The 16,519-nt window shown below is 44.0% G+C and overlaps 1 protein-coding gene across 1 annotated transcript in view; it reads right to left on the bottom strand.

Annotated features, from left to right (window-relative positions):
* Window positions 1-15,380, bottom strand: part of LOC126281689 (myrosinase 1-like) — a 44,054-nt gene extending 28,674 nt beyond the window's left edge. Inside the window, exons 1-4 of the mRNA XM_049980854.1 lie at window positions 15,191-15,380; window positions 6,866-6,999; window positions 1,349-1,483; window positions 999-1,121 (exon numbers count right to left, since the gene is read on the bottom strand). Of these exons, the coding sequence (XP_049836811.1) occupies window positions 999-1,121; window positions 1,349-1,483; window positions 6,866-6,999; window positions 15,191-15,374 (576 nt within the window). The 5' untranslated portion in view covers window positions 15,375-15,380. The remainder of the gene's footprint in view (window positions 1-998; window positions 1,122-1,348; window positions 1,484-6,865; window positions 7,000-15,190) is intronic.
* Window positions 15,381-16,519: the final 1,139 nt, after the last annotated feature.

Genomic DNA, 16,519 nt, shown 5'->3' with positions numbered 1-16,519 from the left:
AAACCTACAATGCAGAGGCTGACGGCATTACTTAAAGACCTAGAGCAGCGACGATTGCGTACAGTTGTCAGTGCTAATAGACTAGCAACACTGCTTGAAATAACAGCAGATATCGACGTGGGACGGAGGGCGAACTTATCCGTTAGGACAGTGCAGCGGCATTTGGCATTAACGGGCTATGGCAGCAGACGACCGACGTGAGTGCCGTTACTAATAGACCATCTCGGTAGGACGGTAGACAATGGAAAAACCGTGGCCTGGTCAGATGAGCTCCAATTTTAGTTGTTAAGAGCTGATGGTAGGATTTGAGTGTGGAACGGACCCCATGAAGCCATGAAACCAATTTGTCAACAAGACACTGTGTACGCTGTAGTGGCTCCATAATGGTGTGAACATGCTGGTGAAAAGTAACCAATCGTTGGCAGTAAATGGTTATTTTCGGCTATCTGGAGACCATTTGCAGCCATTCGTGTATTTCTTGTTCCTAAACAACGACGGGTTTTTTATGGACGACAGTGCGCCATGTCACTAGGGTACAATGTTCGTGATTGGTTTGAAGAACGTTCTGAACAATTCGAGTGAATGCTTTGGCCACCCAAATCGTCTGACATAAATCCCATTGATCATTTCTGAGAGATAATCCAGGTACCAAATCATGCACGAAATCGTGCGCCGAAATTTAACTGAGAAACAATTTGAAAATCTTGAAGTCCGGAGCATATACTGGCGAATTTTAGAAATGTTGTTCAGAAAAAGAGAGATGTAGAATCTAAATTTAAATGCAGCAACAACCTTACGAAAGTGTTGCACTGTAGTGTAGCGTCATACGGAAGTGAAATTTCGACGATAATCATTACAAACAAGAAGATAACAAAAGATTTTGGAATCCGGGTTGCAGAAGAATGCTGAAGATTAAAGCGCTTTTAATGGATAATCCAACAAAAAGTAGTGAGAGTATTAAAAATACATAGTATCTACGATTTAGATTGTCAACGTACCCTGTCACCGAAGTTTTCGAAGAGAACTTTCGCGTACTGGACGTAGTATTCTGCGATTCTTGGATTCGTCCATCCACCCAGTTTCTGTAGCTCAAATGGTAGATCCCAGTGGTATATGGTGACCTGGAAGTAAATATAATTTAATACGGTTTTGAACGTCTCAATGCGCACAACTGCACATTCAATAACGTATAATACATATGGGCAACGGGAATAAAAAAAATATACAAGAGAAAAATAGTAAAATTTTACAAGATAGCGTAAATTTTGGGCTTCGAAACACACCCCAACAAACACGCTACTATCTATTCTATATCAACAGGGGGTTATTTTTATGGATTTCGTCTTACCAGTGGTTGTATGCCCTTCTCTAAGAGGGCGTTGATCAAGTTGTTGTAGTAGTCAATTCCAGCCTGGTTGATAACGTTGGTGTCACCTGTTGGCAGGATCCTCGGCCAGGAGATGGAGAATCGGTAGAAGTTCGCCTAAGACAACAACAAAATACTGCTTAAGCTAACGCCTTTATCTTTACGAGGTTAAAGACAAACACACATGCATCAGAAACATCCTATGAATTGTCTACTTTTTTCTGGTTTATGGCCTCTTGAGTATTGAACTGAAACGTAGAAATAAGCATAGCGAACAAGTTACTGTCATTCTCAGCAGATAATATCGCGTAACAGTGCCTAGAGCCTAACTAGTACATTTAGTTCACCTAATAGGAGAGTGTACTAATTTCACGAAGTATCCACATGCAGCTGGAGTCAGTCTGTGGTGATTAGACACCGTACAACAACAAAATTGCTGGGATATAGATTTCTAAGTTTCACTCGCTGTTACGAACAGTACCAGACATTTTCTAGTGGACTAAGTGTGATTCGGTGGACCAGTCGACGTGCTATATGAAGCCTGAGGACTTTGTAAACCAGAAACGCACGTGTGCAGCCCTATGAACACGACTGCTGTCATCTTGCAAGATGCAAGCGCGACAGAATACCCAGCATGAAGTTGTACAAGACAGGGCAACAATTCGTCTCTGAGAACGTTCAAATATGCACCTTTGTTGGCTTGCACGCTAACCTGAATGAGGGGATCCAAGATATGGTAAGAAAGGCACCCTGAAGACATCACTGAACCACCACCAGCACGAACCGCACCCCCCACACATTGCGAGTTAAACGCCTTATTGGGCCGTCTGTGCAAAAGGACGCCTTGCACTACTCGTACAGACCCAAGTTTATAACTCGTCGGGTCTTACTACACGCCACCGACCAACTACTGTCCAATGTCTGCGTGTTGAGATGCATTATTGTAAGGACACTGTGAGCACTCTCCATTCGCGAGGTAATCTACACTCCTGGAAATTGAAATAAGAACACCGTGAATTCATTGTCCCAGGAAGGGGAAACTTTATTGACACATTCCTGGGGTCAGATACATCACATGATCACACTGACAGAACCACAGGCACATAGACACAGGCAACAGAGCATGCACAATGTCGGCACTAGTATAGTGTATATCCACCTTTCGTAGCAATGCAGGCTGCTATTCTCCCATGGAGACGATCGTAGAGATGCTGGATGTAGTCCTGTGGAACCGCTTGCCATGCCATTTCCACCTGGCGCCTCAGTTGGACCAGCGTTCGTGCTGGACGTGCAGACCGCGTGAGACGACGCTTCATCCATCCCCAAACATGCTCAATGGGGGACAGATCCGGAGATCTTGCTGGCCAGGGTAGTTGACTTACACCTTCTAGAGCACGTTGGGTGGCACGGGATACATGCGGACATGCATTGTCCTGTTGGAACAGCAAGTTCCCTTGCCGGTCTAGGAATGGTAGAACGATGGGTTCGATGACGGTTTGGATGTACCGTGCACTATTCAGTGTCCCCTCGACGATCACCAGAGGTGTACGGCCAGTGTAGGAGATCGCTCCCCACACCATGATGCCGGGTGTTGGCCCTGTGTGCCTCGGTCGTATGCAGTCCTGATTGTGGCGCTCACCTGCACGGCGCCAAACACGCATACGACCATCATTGGCACCAAGGCAGAAGCGACTCTCATCGCTGAAGACGACACGTCTCCATTCGTCCCTCCATTCACGCCTGTCGCGACACCACTGGAGGCGGGCTGCACGATGTTGGGGCGTGAGCGGAAGACGGCCTAACGGTGTGCGGGACCGTAGCCCAGCTTCATGGACACGATTGCGAATGGTCCTCGCCGATACCCCAGGCGCAACAGTGTCCCTAATTTACTGGGAAGTGGCGGTGCGGTCCCCTACGGCACTGTGTAGGATCCTACGGTCTTGGCGTGCATCCGTGCGTCGCTGCGGTCCGGTCCCAGGTCGACAGGCACGTGCACCTTCCGCCGACCACTGGCGACAACATCGATGTACTTTGGAGACCTCACGCCCCACGTGTTGAGCAATTAGGCGGTACGTCCACCCGGCCTCCCGCATGTCCACTATACGCCCTCGCACAAAGTCCGTCAACTGCACATACGGTTCACGTCCACGCTGTCGCGGCATGCTACCAGTGTTAAAGACTGCGATGGAGCTCCATATGCCACGGCAAACTGGCTGACACTGACGGCGGCGGTGCACAAATGCTGCGCAGCTAGCGCCATTCGACGGCCAACACCGCGGTTTCTGGTGTGTCCGCTGTGCCGTGCTTGTGATCATTGCTTGTACAGCCCTCTCGCAGTGTCCGGAGCAAGTATGGTGGGTCTGACACACCGGTGTCAATGTGTTCTTTTTTCCATTTCCAGGAGTGTACTATTAATTTTACGTCTTGCAGTTGCCTCTGCATTCCACGCTGGGAAACTGGTAGAGGAGGATGTACAGTCACTGATGGCAGAAACTGTTGTCGGGGGAGAAAACGACTCCCATTGATATTTGGCGACGTTCATCACCAATATTTGGTGGTTAGGATCTTCTAACGTCACTGTTAATACTCCCTGTTATTAGCAAGACAGTGGCACACATTCCTGGTGGACACATTAAGGATTCAGCACTGATACATCAACAAGTAAGACCACTTTATTCGTACATAGCTCGTGGTCTAATGGTCAGCGTTGCTACCTGTGGTTAATGGGGTCTTGGGTTCGATTCTCGGCCGGGTTGGCGATTTTTACTGCCCGGGGACTGGGTGTGTGTATTGTCGTCATCTTTCATGAAAGTGGCTAGATTGGAGTGTGTTCAGACTGGGAATGTCTACGGGCACTGATGACCATGCAGCAGAGCTTCCCACAAACCAAACACCATCACTACTTTATTCACACTGTGGTCATGACCACGTCCTAGCATGATAGCTGTTGTGTGACGTTTCCGCGTCTACTAATCTTAGTGCACAGAATCCGTGTAACCGACTAGCATATAACGATCTCTTCACTAACTTGACTTAAGGTACACATGACCTCCCAAGGCCCAATGGGCTCTAATAAGTGAATGGTAAATATTTGAAGTAAACAGCAGTACGCTTTCATATGTAAATTTTGACTTCTTCATTAAGCTATCAGTTTCAAAGTTACATTACGCCATCAGCAGTCCCATTGATTACAATAATTCGGAAAGTCTAATTGCGTGTGGTTGTTGTAGGAATCGTAATAAGATAACCGATCCTCGTAGAACCCTGATATAAACGACATGGTCATGCGGTTCATGTCAGAGATTTGCGGACACTGTTTATCTTATAGTGGTTTCTACAATGAGTACACGCAATGGGATTTGTCGGCGGGCTTGATGACATTGTAATGTAACATCAAATCTGGTAGCTTAAGAAAGATTTCAAAATTTACGGCTAAAGATATTCTGCTATTTACGTCAAACTGTCTAGTCGATATCCCAGCCACTATCTTCTATAAAGACGGACGTACAAAAGTGACAAGTATTTCGTCTAATGAGTTTACTAGATGCTCATTTGGTCAGGTTTCGTATTTAGTGTAGCAGTTGACAAGGATGCCTCCGGTGTTCGACCTGTTAAATCATTTTAGAACGTGAAACTTCATTGAAAATAATTTGTTGAGGAACGCCCATAAAAACTTCCACGTTTCGTCTGGTACAATGTTAGTATCTTATCCAGAAAGACTACAGTCGCTTTCTGTGTAATGCATGCGGTACTGATTTTACAAGTAAGGTACATCCCCACTTTCTGTTTCGGACAGCCGTGCTGTCAGCTGGTGGGCACATTAGGAATGAATAACAGTTCTGAACACCCAAACAGCAACTTTCCCCATCAGGCCAACCAGTGCTGTGACGGCACTGTAGTTGTTGCTGAAATTTTCCATTTTTTAACTCATCCGTTTTTAATATAGGTGTTGTGAAACACACAGGGTGGAAAGGACCTGCTCCTCTACCCTTTGATGCACCGTTAAAGACATTTTCTGAGTTATTTGTTGTGAGTAATCCTCCAGCGGCTCATATTTCAAGAGAGACTGAATGGACACGACCACGGAAAGTTTACTTAACGCGTCGTCTCATGTTTAGAAAATACCTGTGGTTTGTGTAGTACTGGACGCGGTTCTAGTTGGCAGCTCTTGTGGATCGTTTCGCGATTCAGCTATAACCAGTGTGAATTTTGTAACTGTGCATATATTTAAATTCCTTGTTATATTTTAGATGACTATGTGAGAAGGAAGAAGGTGAAATACGGTGTCGGTACATGACCTGTTCTGATCTAAAAGCTCAAGGAGGTCAGTAGACGAATCACGTTCAACAGTCCCAGATGACATTCTCCATTAGGCACTGCAAGGATGCCTGCATTTTAATCCGTGTCATTAGCTAAAAGAGTATGACTAGATGGCGCCAGAACCTCATCACCTCTTCTCTGACAAATGCTGCCAACGACTTTTCTCCCTTCTCCAAGACTGGAATCCGTTTCGAGAGCTATTCCTCAAGCATGCAATTACGAATCCAGCATCTTCATTTTAACTGACGAATGCCATTTTACTTTGCACTCGTTTCCAAGGGCCAGCTTGGTGTACAATTCGGACAGAGCGGTTCCAGGGGTCCAGATCCACACCCAACATGGATCAGTGTTGCAGAGTAAATGGCTCAATAGGGATCTGCATTACCTTAGCTGTTCCTCTACAGCACTACAGTAGTCAGAAAGTAGTAAGTAGTTGACAGATGCCTTTGTAGAATTAAAATTCTTCTGTCATGTCCTTGAACTATTATGTTATTTCCCTGCCAATATCACACTTCCCACTAACGTACTGTAGGAGAGAGTGAATTCCCCCTACCAAACCTCTCAGTGCTATACATTCGTATCGGTATAGTGGCAAGGTAGCGGCGGTGCCTTCACAGCACGAGGCTGGAGTTTCCTTCGTTCGCAGAAAAGGACGCAGTACAAAGGAGAGGGGCTTGAAGAGCACATAGCACAGGGTGTTTGCTGCCACTCTTACCGTTTCACAGTAAACCGGTGCGAAGACACGACATTTGTTGGCAAAGCTCATCCACAGTGAGTATACAATTGGTGCATATGTGCATTTCCACAAAAATTGCAGGTTTTATATTATAAACGTGGGAGCTCGCATCACGTTCGTGTGTTAGTTTTGTCCTTCACAAGTGACATTTTCCTTGGCAGTTGTACACGAACCAAAATGGAACTTCCACAACCTGATTGTGTTAAACTCAATAAAGAAACGGATTGGAGGATTTTCACTGTAAGGGATGCAAAATGTATGAATAAATTCCTATTTTGAAGTGTTATAAAACTCGTAAAGTGACAAATGTACGGTCCGCGTCCTCAACTCCACCATGCTCCGCCGACATTGGTTGGTGAAACTTCCGCGAGCTGCTTCGCAAGTTACAGTCGCACAGCAGCAATGAAAATTGATTAGAGTAGCCACTGATTCTTGATACTCACCCCTATGCTGGCCAAGGCCTCTACATCTTCCTTGTACTTGTGATAGGAGTCGGCAGCCACGTCTCCATTTCTGCCGTCAGTTGTTAGATTCGGGAAAGTGTGAAGCAGCCTGTCCCATATGCTTTCGCCCTTACCTGTAAACAACGCAAAAGCACTTCAGTTCAAATGCCCCTGAAATTTTGGACAGTATCAACTATAAAGACGCCAGTTGCAATAGTGAATGACGAATTTAAATACCTTTCTTATTTTAATATTAACAAATCCAAAGGCTTCGGGCAGTGAAAGTATTTATTACACCTAACACCAAACAAGGTTCCATGAAGGACATGATATTTGACCACACACGATGTGACCGGTAGAGATCAAGGACTTTTTGTACATTTCATTTTACTCCCTTGCTAACATTTCGAAGAGTATAATAAAACCTACCTGCATAGTCAGAGACAATACAACACCTATCAGAAAAATCGGAAAACAAAAAAAGCACGATTTAAAACTATTATTGGACTACACTGTTATCAAAAAATATATCACGTAGATGTTAGCAAGATCATATAGTGATTTCGCCATCAATACTACCTGGTGGTAATCAAGCAGTTTCATGTTGATGGAACTGAAATAGTTTTAAATGCGTAAAAGCTCTATGACCGTAATAACAATTTAACAAGTAACTGTTAGTAGTAAGTAATTTCAAGCACCTATGAGAAGTGTCTACGTTTCATTACAGTATGATACATCCATTTACCTAATTCAGTAAGTGTAAAAAGTACAGTTACCAGTAAAATGTAATTAGATATTTGGTGCATTGGAAGACTACCTTTGCTAAGATGGAGTAGGCTTTGTAGTCATCATAACAGCGCACAATTCAAGGCTAGGCTACAGACTTATAGAATTCACAAAGGACGTCAAAGCAACAGAAGTTATCGGGTAGGAGATAATGACACTTGTGTAACGTAAAATTAAGTACTAGCTCTCCACAGAGTTTGCTCTTAAAACGTAGATCAGACAGGCTGACTGGTTCCCTTCCGCTTGTATTTTGGAAAAGGTCAGCCGCAAAAGGGAAAAAGTGCTGGGCAGGTAACGGCTACACAATCACGTGTGCACAGTCTGATTCAGAAGCAATATCAAAAGTGCGTCTGATAACACTATCAGGCCTACAGAGCAGGTAGATATTCTAAGAGAACAAGTAGAAAAGGAGGGACCTTTAAAAAAAAAGAGAAACATTAAATCAACTGCTCATCACCTGAAGATAGTGCGTATTAATACAGAGCTAACAGCTTTAAATATCTCGGTGAAACCGTGAATCGGAAAATCAGCAAACGATATGCTAACACTAGGCGATAAAAGATGGTCACTGCTTTTCTCAGGACATAACTTATATGCAAGACAAAAGCTATCTCAAAAAGAGGTAAACATTAGAACACGACGATTGAAACAGAGGGTCTGCACAATAGTGAAAGGCTCCGAACGACGTGGCTGTCGGGGATAACTGATACGGTGTAATTGGAGGTCTTTCGTATTATTGTGAAGAGAACGCGTATGTTACGAGAGGGGAAAGAACTGTACCGCAAAATTAAAAACGAATCTAGTCACATATAAAAATAAGATATCTCTTTCGGGAGGAGCCAAAATAGATGATTAACGTACCTCAGAGTAGGTCTAAAGTTTTACGCAAATGATTCTGGAAGGTGAGAAAGGAATTTGATTGGGCTTGATTATGTCGCGTAGACATCTTCCATCGCACAATGCACTGGTCAGTGACTGACACGTTTCATGTCTTCCATAATGAGCAGAAGCTGAATAAGAGACAGACGAAACAATATGGTTTACACGAGAAATACCGCTACGATTTTGGATTGCAAGGTGTCTTTCTCTAATGGGCCCTGTTGCTGAACAAGGACTCTAATGGCTGTTGTTAAGTTAATAAGTATTTGATATACTTCTGCAAAACGTATTGCGAAGGAGAGAGCAATTTGGAAGCGCTTTATGTACGGCCTTTGACATATTCGTCTTATTCGAGTTATATACGTTTATATGACGCATTACTATTGTTAAATACTGCTACAGACAACTTTTAGACACATTATTGTGTTAAGCCCAATAAATAAAAGGATTCGCGGACTTTTACTACAAGTAATACACAACGAATGAATAAATTCCTATTGTCAGGTGTAATAAAGCTCGTAAAGTGATAAACGCGTCAATCTTTTGAGGAAGTTTGTTTGCATCAGACGACAAGAATTAATTTTTATTACGTTCTGCGCCAAAATTAATGCATTCATAAATTCATTTTGTTGCTCCCTGTATGTAGAGTTTTCATCAGCAAAAATTTATAGTGGAAATGGATACTTTCATTAACTACATTTAATAGGGAATTCCAGCAACTGCTTCTACATTTAAATCTATATACCTAGATGTACATCTGCATGGATACTCTGCAAATCAATTTAAGTGCCTGGCAGAGGGTTGATCGAACCACCTTCACAATTCTCTATTATTCCAAACTCGTATAGCGCGCGGAAAGAATGAACACCTATATCTTCCCCTACGAGCTCTGATTTCCCTTATTTTATCTTGATGATCGTTCCTCCCAATGTAGGTCGGGGTCAACAAAATAGTTTCACATTCGAAGGAGAAAATTGGTGACTGGAATATAGCTGCATTCTTCCAAAGCAGAAGTCATGCCAATACAAGGAGGTCTCAGTAATGTGCACACGCCACAGTATACCTGACAGGTCCTCTGGGTGTATTTTCTTGAAAGAAAAATGGACCAAGAAAATGTACTCGTGAATCCACACCACACCACACAGTCACATACAGCGAGTGCATAAAGCGAGTTGAATAGCTCTTCGTGCACAATACGTGGGCGGCTTAAAAGTAACCCACGTTCGGCAGGTCCGTGTATTCACTGCACTCTTTAGTTAAAATGGGCCTTCGCCACTCCGTATAATATTGCCAGGCCAAATGACGTCAATATTTCCATGCGAAAAAGCAAACGTTGCGGTAGATGATGAGGTTTCAGTTGCAGCAGTGCCTGGACCTTGTACGGGTACTGGTGTAAAATGGACCACCAAACGTCCCGAGCAATCCTCTTGACACTACACGAGCAGTAGCGCTGCTCGGAGCAAGTGCTGCATGGTCAGTTACACCAACAGTTACCTCATCAATAACCTCTTCCGCGATAGGACGCCACACCAAGCTCACCAATGTTTTCGAATGTCATTGCCAACCATTTAATGATTTGTGCCTCTCCCCATATCTCTCATTGGTGATACTCTGTCAAGGCAGCACTATATTCACTGTCGTCACATAAAACAGTTTCACGAACAGTGCACATTCTCTCTTTTTGATAGCCATTATGTTAACTAGCGTTATGGCTTGTCAAATGACAGCGTAGTCGTCTTACCGTCATACAAACTAGTTTTTGTTTCCAGCTTAAATCTGTTCTGTATTAACGCACTAGGATATCTACCAAGTTTCATTTCCATATTGTAATTACAGCCCACAATGGACCTCCGTGAGTGACTGCCCTTTAATTTTAATCACCCAGTATCACTTTCTCTCAGTATCGAACTCACTCGCTATCATAATTAATCTGAAGATGGGAGATAGATTAAGGCCACTACAGACAGAATTAGTGATTCTGTATGGCGAAAATTGGCTATATATGGGTGATTTTAATTTCAGGATTGGAAATCGAACAGAAGGGTATGAAAAGGATATGGGTAAATTTGGAGAGGATATGGAGGCCAACAGAAACTGCAAACAACTCTTGGATTTCTGTGCCATTATGGGCTTAATAATCACAAACTCCTTTTTTTTAAAAAGATCAGAACATTCATCGGTATACTTGGGAAGTCAGGGGAACCCGATCTGTCATTGACTACATAATAACAGACCAGGAATTCAGGAAGGCTGCGAAGGAACACACGTGTATTCAGGGGAGTCTTTGATGACACTGATCACTGTTTAATCTGCAGTGAAATTGGTATTGTGAGGCCGAAAGTGCAGGAGGTCAGGTCCATATGTAGGAGAATAAGACTGCAGAGACTTCAGGATAAGGAAATCAGGCACAAGTACATAACAGTGATCTCAGAAAGGTACCAGTAGGTTGAATGTAGTCAATTACAGTCATTGGAAAAGGAATGGACAAGGTATACGGACACAGTACTAGAAGTGGCTAAAGAATGTCTTGGAACAGTAGTGTGTAAAGGTAGGATGAAGTAAACAGCTTGCTGGAATGACACAAAGGAGACTGTATAAGGAAAAAGGTGTATCAAAAATGGCTACATACAAGAACTCAGGTAGACAGAGAAAGTTATATTGAAGAAAGAAACAAAGCCAAACAGATAATTGCAGCATCCAAGAAGAAATCTTGTGAAGACTTTGGAAACAGGTCGGAGACTTTGGGTCAAGCTGCTGGAAAACCATTCTGGAGTGTAATTAGCAGTCTTCGAAAGGAAAGTAAGAAGGAAATGACAAGTATTTTGGACAGCTCAGGAAAACTGCTGGTGAATCATGTTGATTCCTTAAGCAGATGGAAGTAATATTTTGAAGAGTTGCTCAATGAAGGTGAACATACGATCAGTAATGTTTCGGATTTCGATGTACAATGGTATAGGAATGATGATGGAAATAGAATCACATTTCAGGAAGTGGAGAAAATGGTCAATAGATTGCAGTGCAATAAAGCGGCTGGGGTGGATGAAATTAAGTCGTAACTCATCAAATACAGTGGAAAGTCGGGTCTTAAATGGCTACACAGGATAACTGAAATGGTGTGGGAGTCGTGATAGGTTTCATCAGACTGGACGAAGGCAGTAATCACACCAATCTTTAAACATAGAAACAGAAAAGATTGTAACCACTACAGAGGTATCTCTTTAATCAGCGTTGTGGGTAAAATCTTCTCAGGTATTATTGAAAGGAAAGTGCGAGTATTAGTTGAGGACAAATTGGATGAAAATCAGTGTGGGTTTAGGCCTTTTAGATGTTGTCAGGACCAGATCCTTAGCTTACGGCTAATAATGGAGAAGTGTTACGAGTGGAACAGGGAATTGTATCTATGCTTTATAGATCTAGAAAAGGCATATGACCGGGTTCCTAGGGGGAAGTTATTGTCTGTTCTACGAGATTATGGAATAGGAGGCAAACTTTTTCAAGCAATTAAAGGTCTTTACATGGATAGTCAGGCAGCAGTTAGAGTTGGCGGTAAATTGAGTTAATGGTTCAGAGTAGTTTCAGAGGTAAGACAAGGCTGCAACCTGTCTGCACTGTTTTTCATATTATTTATGGATCATATGTTGAAAAGAATATGCTGGCTGAGTGAGATTAAGATATGTGAACACAAAGTAAGCAATCTCGCATATGCGGATGACTTAGTTGTGATGGCAGATTCGATTGAAAGTTTGAAAAGTAATATTTCAGAGCTAGATCAGAAATGTAAGGACTATGGTATGAAGATTAGCATCTCCAAAACGAAAGTAGTGTCAGTGGGAAAGAGACATAAACGAATTGAGTGCCAAATAGGAGGAACAAATTTAGAACAGGTGGACGGTTTCAAGTACTTAGGGTGCATATTCTCAAAAGATGGCAACATAGTGAAAGAACAGGAAGCGAAGTGTAGCAAAGCCAATGCAGTGAGCGCTCCTTCTGCAAGAAGGAAGTCAGTACCAAGACTAAGTTATCTGTGAACCGTTCAATTTTGCGACCAACTTTGTTGTATGGGAGCGAAAGCTGGGTGGATTCAGGTTACCTTATCAATAAGGTTAAGGTTACGGATATGAAAGTAGCTAGGATGATTGCAGGTACTAGTAGATGGGAACAATGGCAGGAGGGTGTCCACAATGAGGAAATCAAAGAAACACTGGGAATGAACTCTATAGATGCAGCAGTCAGCGTGAACAGGCTTAGATTGCGAAAACACCGTTGACCTTTTAGCCACAAACAATCCAGAGCTAATAGACAGCATCATGACTGATACAGGGATTAGTGATCACAAGGTCGTTGTAGGCTCAATACCGTTTCTTCCAAATCCACCAGAAACAAACGCAAAATAATTTTGTTTAAAAAAGCGTATAAAGTGTCACTAGAAGCCTTCCTAAGAGACAATCTCCATTCCTTCCAAACTAACTATGGAAACGTAGACGACATGTGGCTCAAATTCAAAGATATAGTAGCAACAGCAATTGAGAGATTCACACCTCATAAATTGGTAACAGATGGAACTGATCCCCCCATGGTACACAAAACAGGTCCGAACGCTGTTGCAGAGGCAACGGAAAAAGCATGCGAAATCAGAAGAACGCGAAATCCCGAAGATTGGCTAAAATTTTCAGACGCTCGAAATTTGGCACGGACTTCAATGCGAGATGCCTTTAATAGGTTCCACAACGAAACAGTCTCGAAATTTGGTAGAAATCCGAAGAAATTCTGGTCGTATGTAAAGTACTCAAGCGGCAAGACGCAGTCAATACCTTCGCTGCGCAGTGCCGATGGTACTGTTACCGACGACTGTGCCGCTAAAGCGGAGTTATTGAACGCAATTTTCAGAAATTCCTTCACCAGGGAAGACGAATGGAATATTCCAGAATTTGAAACACGAACAGCTGTTAGCATGAGTTTCTTAGAAGTAGATACCTTAGGGGTTGCGAAGCAACTCAAATCGCTTGATACGGGCAAGTCTTCAGGTCCAGATTGTATACCGATTAGATTCCTTTCAGATTATGCTGATACAATAGCTCCCTACTTACCAATCATATACAACCGCTCGCTCACCGATAGATCTGTACGTACAGATTGGAAAATTGCGCAGGTCTCACCAGTGTAGTAGGAGTAATCCTTCGAACTACAGACCTATATCATTGACGTCGGTTGGCAGTAGGGTTTTGGAGCATATACTGTAATCAAACATTATGAATCATCTCGAAGGGAACGATCTATTGATATGCAATCAGCATGGTTTCAAAAAACATCGCTCTTGTGCAACGCAGCTAGCTCTTTATTCGCACGAAGTAACAGCCACTATCGACAGGGGATCTCAAGTTGATTCCGTATTTCTGGATTTCCGGAAAGCTTTTGACACAGTTCCTCACAAGCGACTTCTAATGAAGCTGCGGTCCTATGGTATATCGTCTCAGTTGTACGACTGGATTCGTGATTTCATGTCAGGAAGGTCACAGTTCGTAGTAACAGACGGCAAATCATCGAGTAAAACTGAAGTGATATCAGGTGTTCCCCAGGGAAGCGTCCTGGGACCTCAGCTGTTCCTGATGTATATAAATGACCTGGGTGACAGTCCGAGCAGTTCTCTTAGGTTGTTCGCAGATGATGCTGTAATTTACCGTCTAGTAAGGTCATCCGAAAACCAGTATCAGTTGCAAAGAGATTTAGAAAAGATTGCTGTATGTTTGGCAGGTGGCAATTGACTCTAAATAACGAAAAGGGTGAGGTGATCCACATGGGTTCCAAGAGAAATCCGTTAGAATTCGATTACTCGATAAATAGTACAATTCTCAAGGCTGTCAATTCAACTAAGTACCTGGGTGTTAACATCACGAGCAACTTCAGTTGGAAAGACCACGTACATAATATTGTGGGGAAGGCGAGCCAAAGGTTGCATTTCATCGGCAGGACACTTAGAAGATGCAACAAGTCTATTAAAGAGATAGCTTACACTACACTCGTTCGTCCTCTGTTAGAATATTGCTGCGTGGTGTGGGATCCTTACCAGGTAGGATTGACGGAGGACATCGAAAGGGTGCAAAAATGGGCAGCTCGTTTTGTATTATCACGTACTCGGGGAGAGAGTGTGGCAGATATGATACGCGAGTTGGGATGGAAGTCATTAAAGCAAAGACGTTTTCCGTCGCGACGAGATCTGTTTACGAAATTTAGATGTTTAGATGTTCGTTCTTCCCTCGCGCTGTTCGGGAGTGGAATGGTAGAGAGAGAGTATGATTGTGGTTCGATGAACCCTCTGCCAAGCACTTAAATGAGAATTGCAGAGTAGTGACGTAGACGTAGATGGTGGGGTCATGTTACACGCATGGGAGAAGCAATGTTACCCAAGAGACTCATGGTTTCAGCAGTAGAGGGTAGGAGGAGTCGGGGTAGACCAAGGAGAAGGTACCTGGATTCGGTTAAGAATGATTTTGAAGTAATAGGCTTAACATCAGAAGAGGCACCAATGTTAGCAATGAATAGGGGATGATGGAGGAATTTTATAATGGGGACTATGCTCCAGACTGAACGCTGAAAGGCATAATCAGCCTTAAATTATGCTGATGATGATGACGATGATATGGAGGATGAAGGCAGACCTACCGTCAGCGTTCCAGCCGCCCTCAATCTGATAAGCTGCGGAGGAGGCGCCAAAGAGGAAGCCCTCCGGGAACTGGTTGACGGCGTTCCCGGAGCCGGCGGTCGTCGGCGCAGCCCCCGCCGGTGCTCCCAGGAGCACGGACAGGGCGGCCACGACAGCCAGTAGCACCTCTTGGCGGCGGGACATGGTGGGACATGCCGTCGTCTGCGCACCGTCCGCTATATAGCCACGCTTATCTTCCGCGCACCGCCCGACATCGACCCGGGTGATCCCCCCGAAAGCCCGACAAAGCTCGCCGCCGCCGCGAATGGCTAATGCAGATCCTCCCTAAGTTACACACTACACTTTAAGCCGACGTCGTCGTTCCGGACCAGTTACGAGATGATCCGCGATTAACATCCGTACAATCTCGGATAATCGTGTGTGCTCACCGAAGGTGAAAACACTACAGGGCCACATCGCGTGACGAGGGATTTACTCGGTTTGGCACAAGGAAAATGGCTGTTGTAAAGGTATCGTCCGCATCTGTAGCTTACCTCATCGGGGCTCCGTCCTCGCATGGTGCTTTCGTAACGCGCAGGTTTCTTTCTGGTGCAAACTGAAGATGGCAACAATCTTCAAGAACTATCTACATTAAATCACTGCTATAAGGTGACAGTCTCCCTTCACGTACATCAATACTCCGCAATCCACCTAAGTGCATCGCGAACGGTACTCCTGGCACAAAAAACTGATTTCCCCCCAGCCTCTCACGCTCACACTCAAACACACAAAGAAATTGGCTCAGAGCACTACGGGACTCAACTTCTGAGGTCATCAGTCCCCTAGAACTTAGAACTATTTAAACCTAACTAACCTAATGACATCACACACATCCATGCCCGAGGCAGGATTCGAATCTGTGATCGCAGCGCTCGTGCGGTTCCAGACTATAGCGCCTAGAACCGCTCGGCCACTCTGGCCGGCTCCCACACACACACACACACACACACACACAGCCTGCGCCACTCGAGAATGGGGCAATGGGGGATGGGATGAATTATTGTCGGTAAGCTTCTATATTGCCTCCAATTTCTCAAATTTTCTCGTCTATGTCATTATGCGAGATATATGTGGGAGGAGTAATGCATTGTCCAACTCTTCCTGAAAAATGCGGTCTAGAAATGTCAATAGTAAACCTCTTCGTGATGCACTCAGCTTCCCTTGTAACGTCAGCAGTGGAGGATCCCCGTATCGCTCTCGCGTCGACTAAACGATCCTGTGATGAACGGAATGCGCCACTCTTCCTGGTATCTTCTCTATCTCTTCTATCAATCCTACCCGGTAAGGAA

This window comes from Schistocerca gregaria, chromosome 7, assembly GCF_023897955.1.
Source record: "Schistocerca gregaria isolate iqSchGreg1 chromosome 7, iqSchGreg1.2, whole genome shotgun sequence".
In the NCBI taxonomy this organism is placed as follows: Eukaryota; Metazoa; Arthropoda; class Insecta; order Orthoptera; family Acrididae; genus Schistocerca; species Schistocerca gregaria.
Note: the sequence above shows the minus strand (reverse complement) of the source record. Positions and strands in the feature narration are given on the sequence as shown.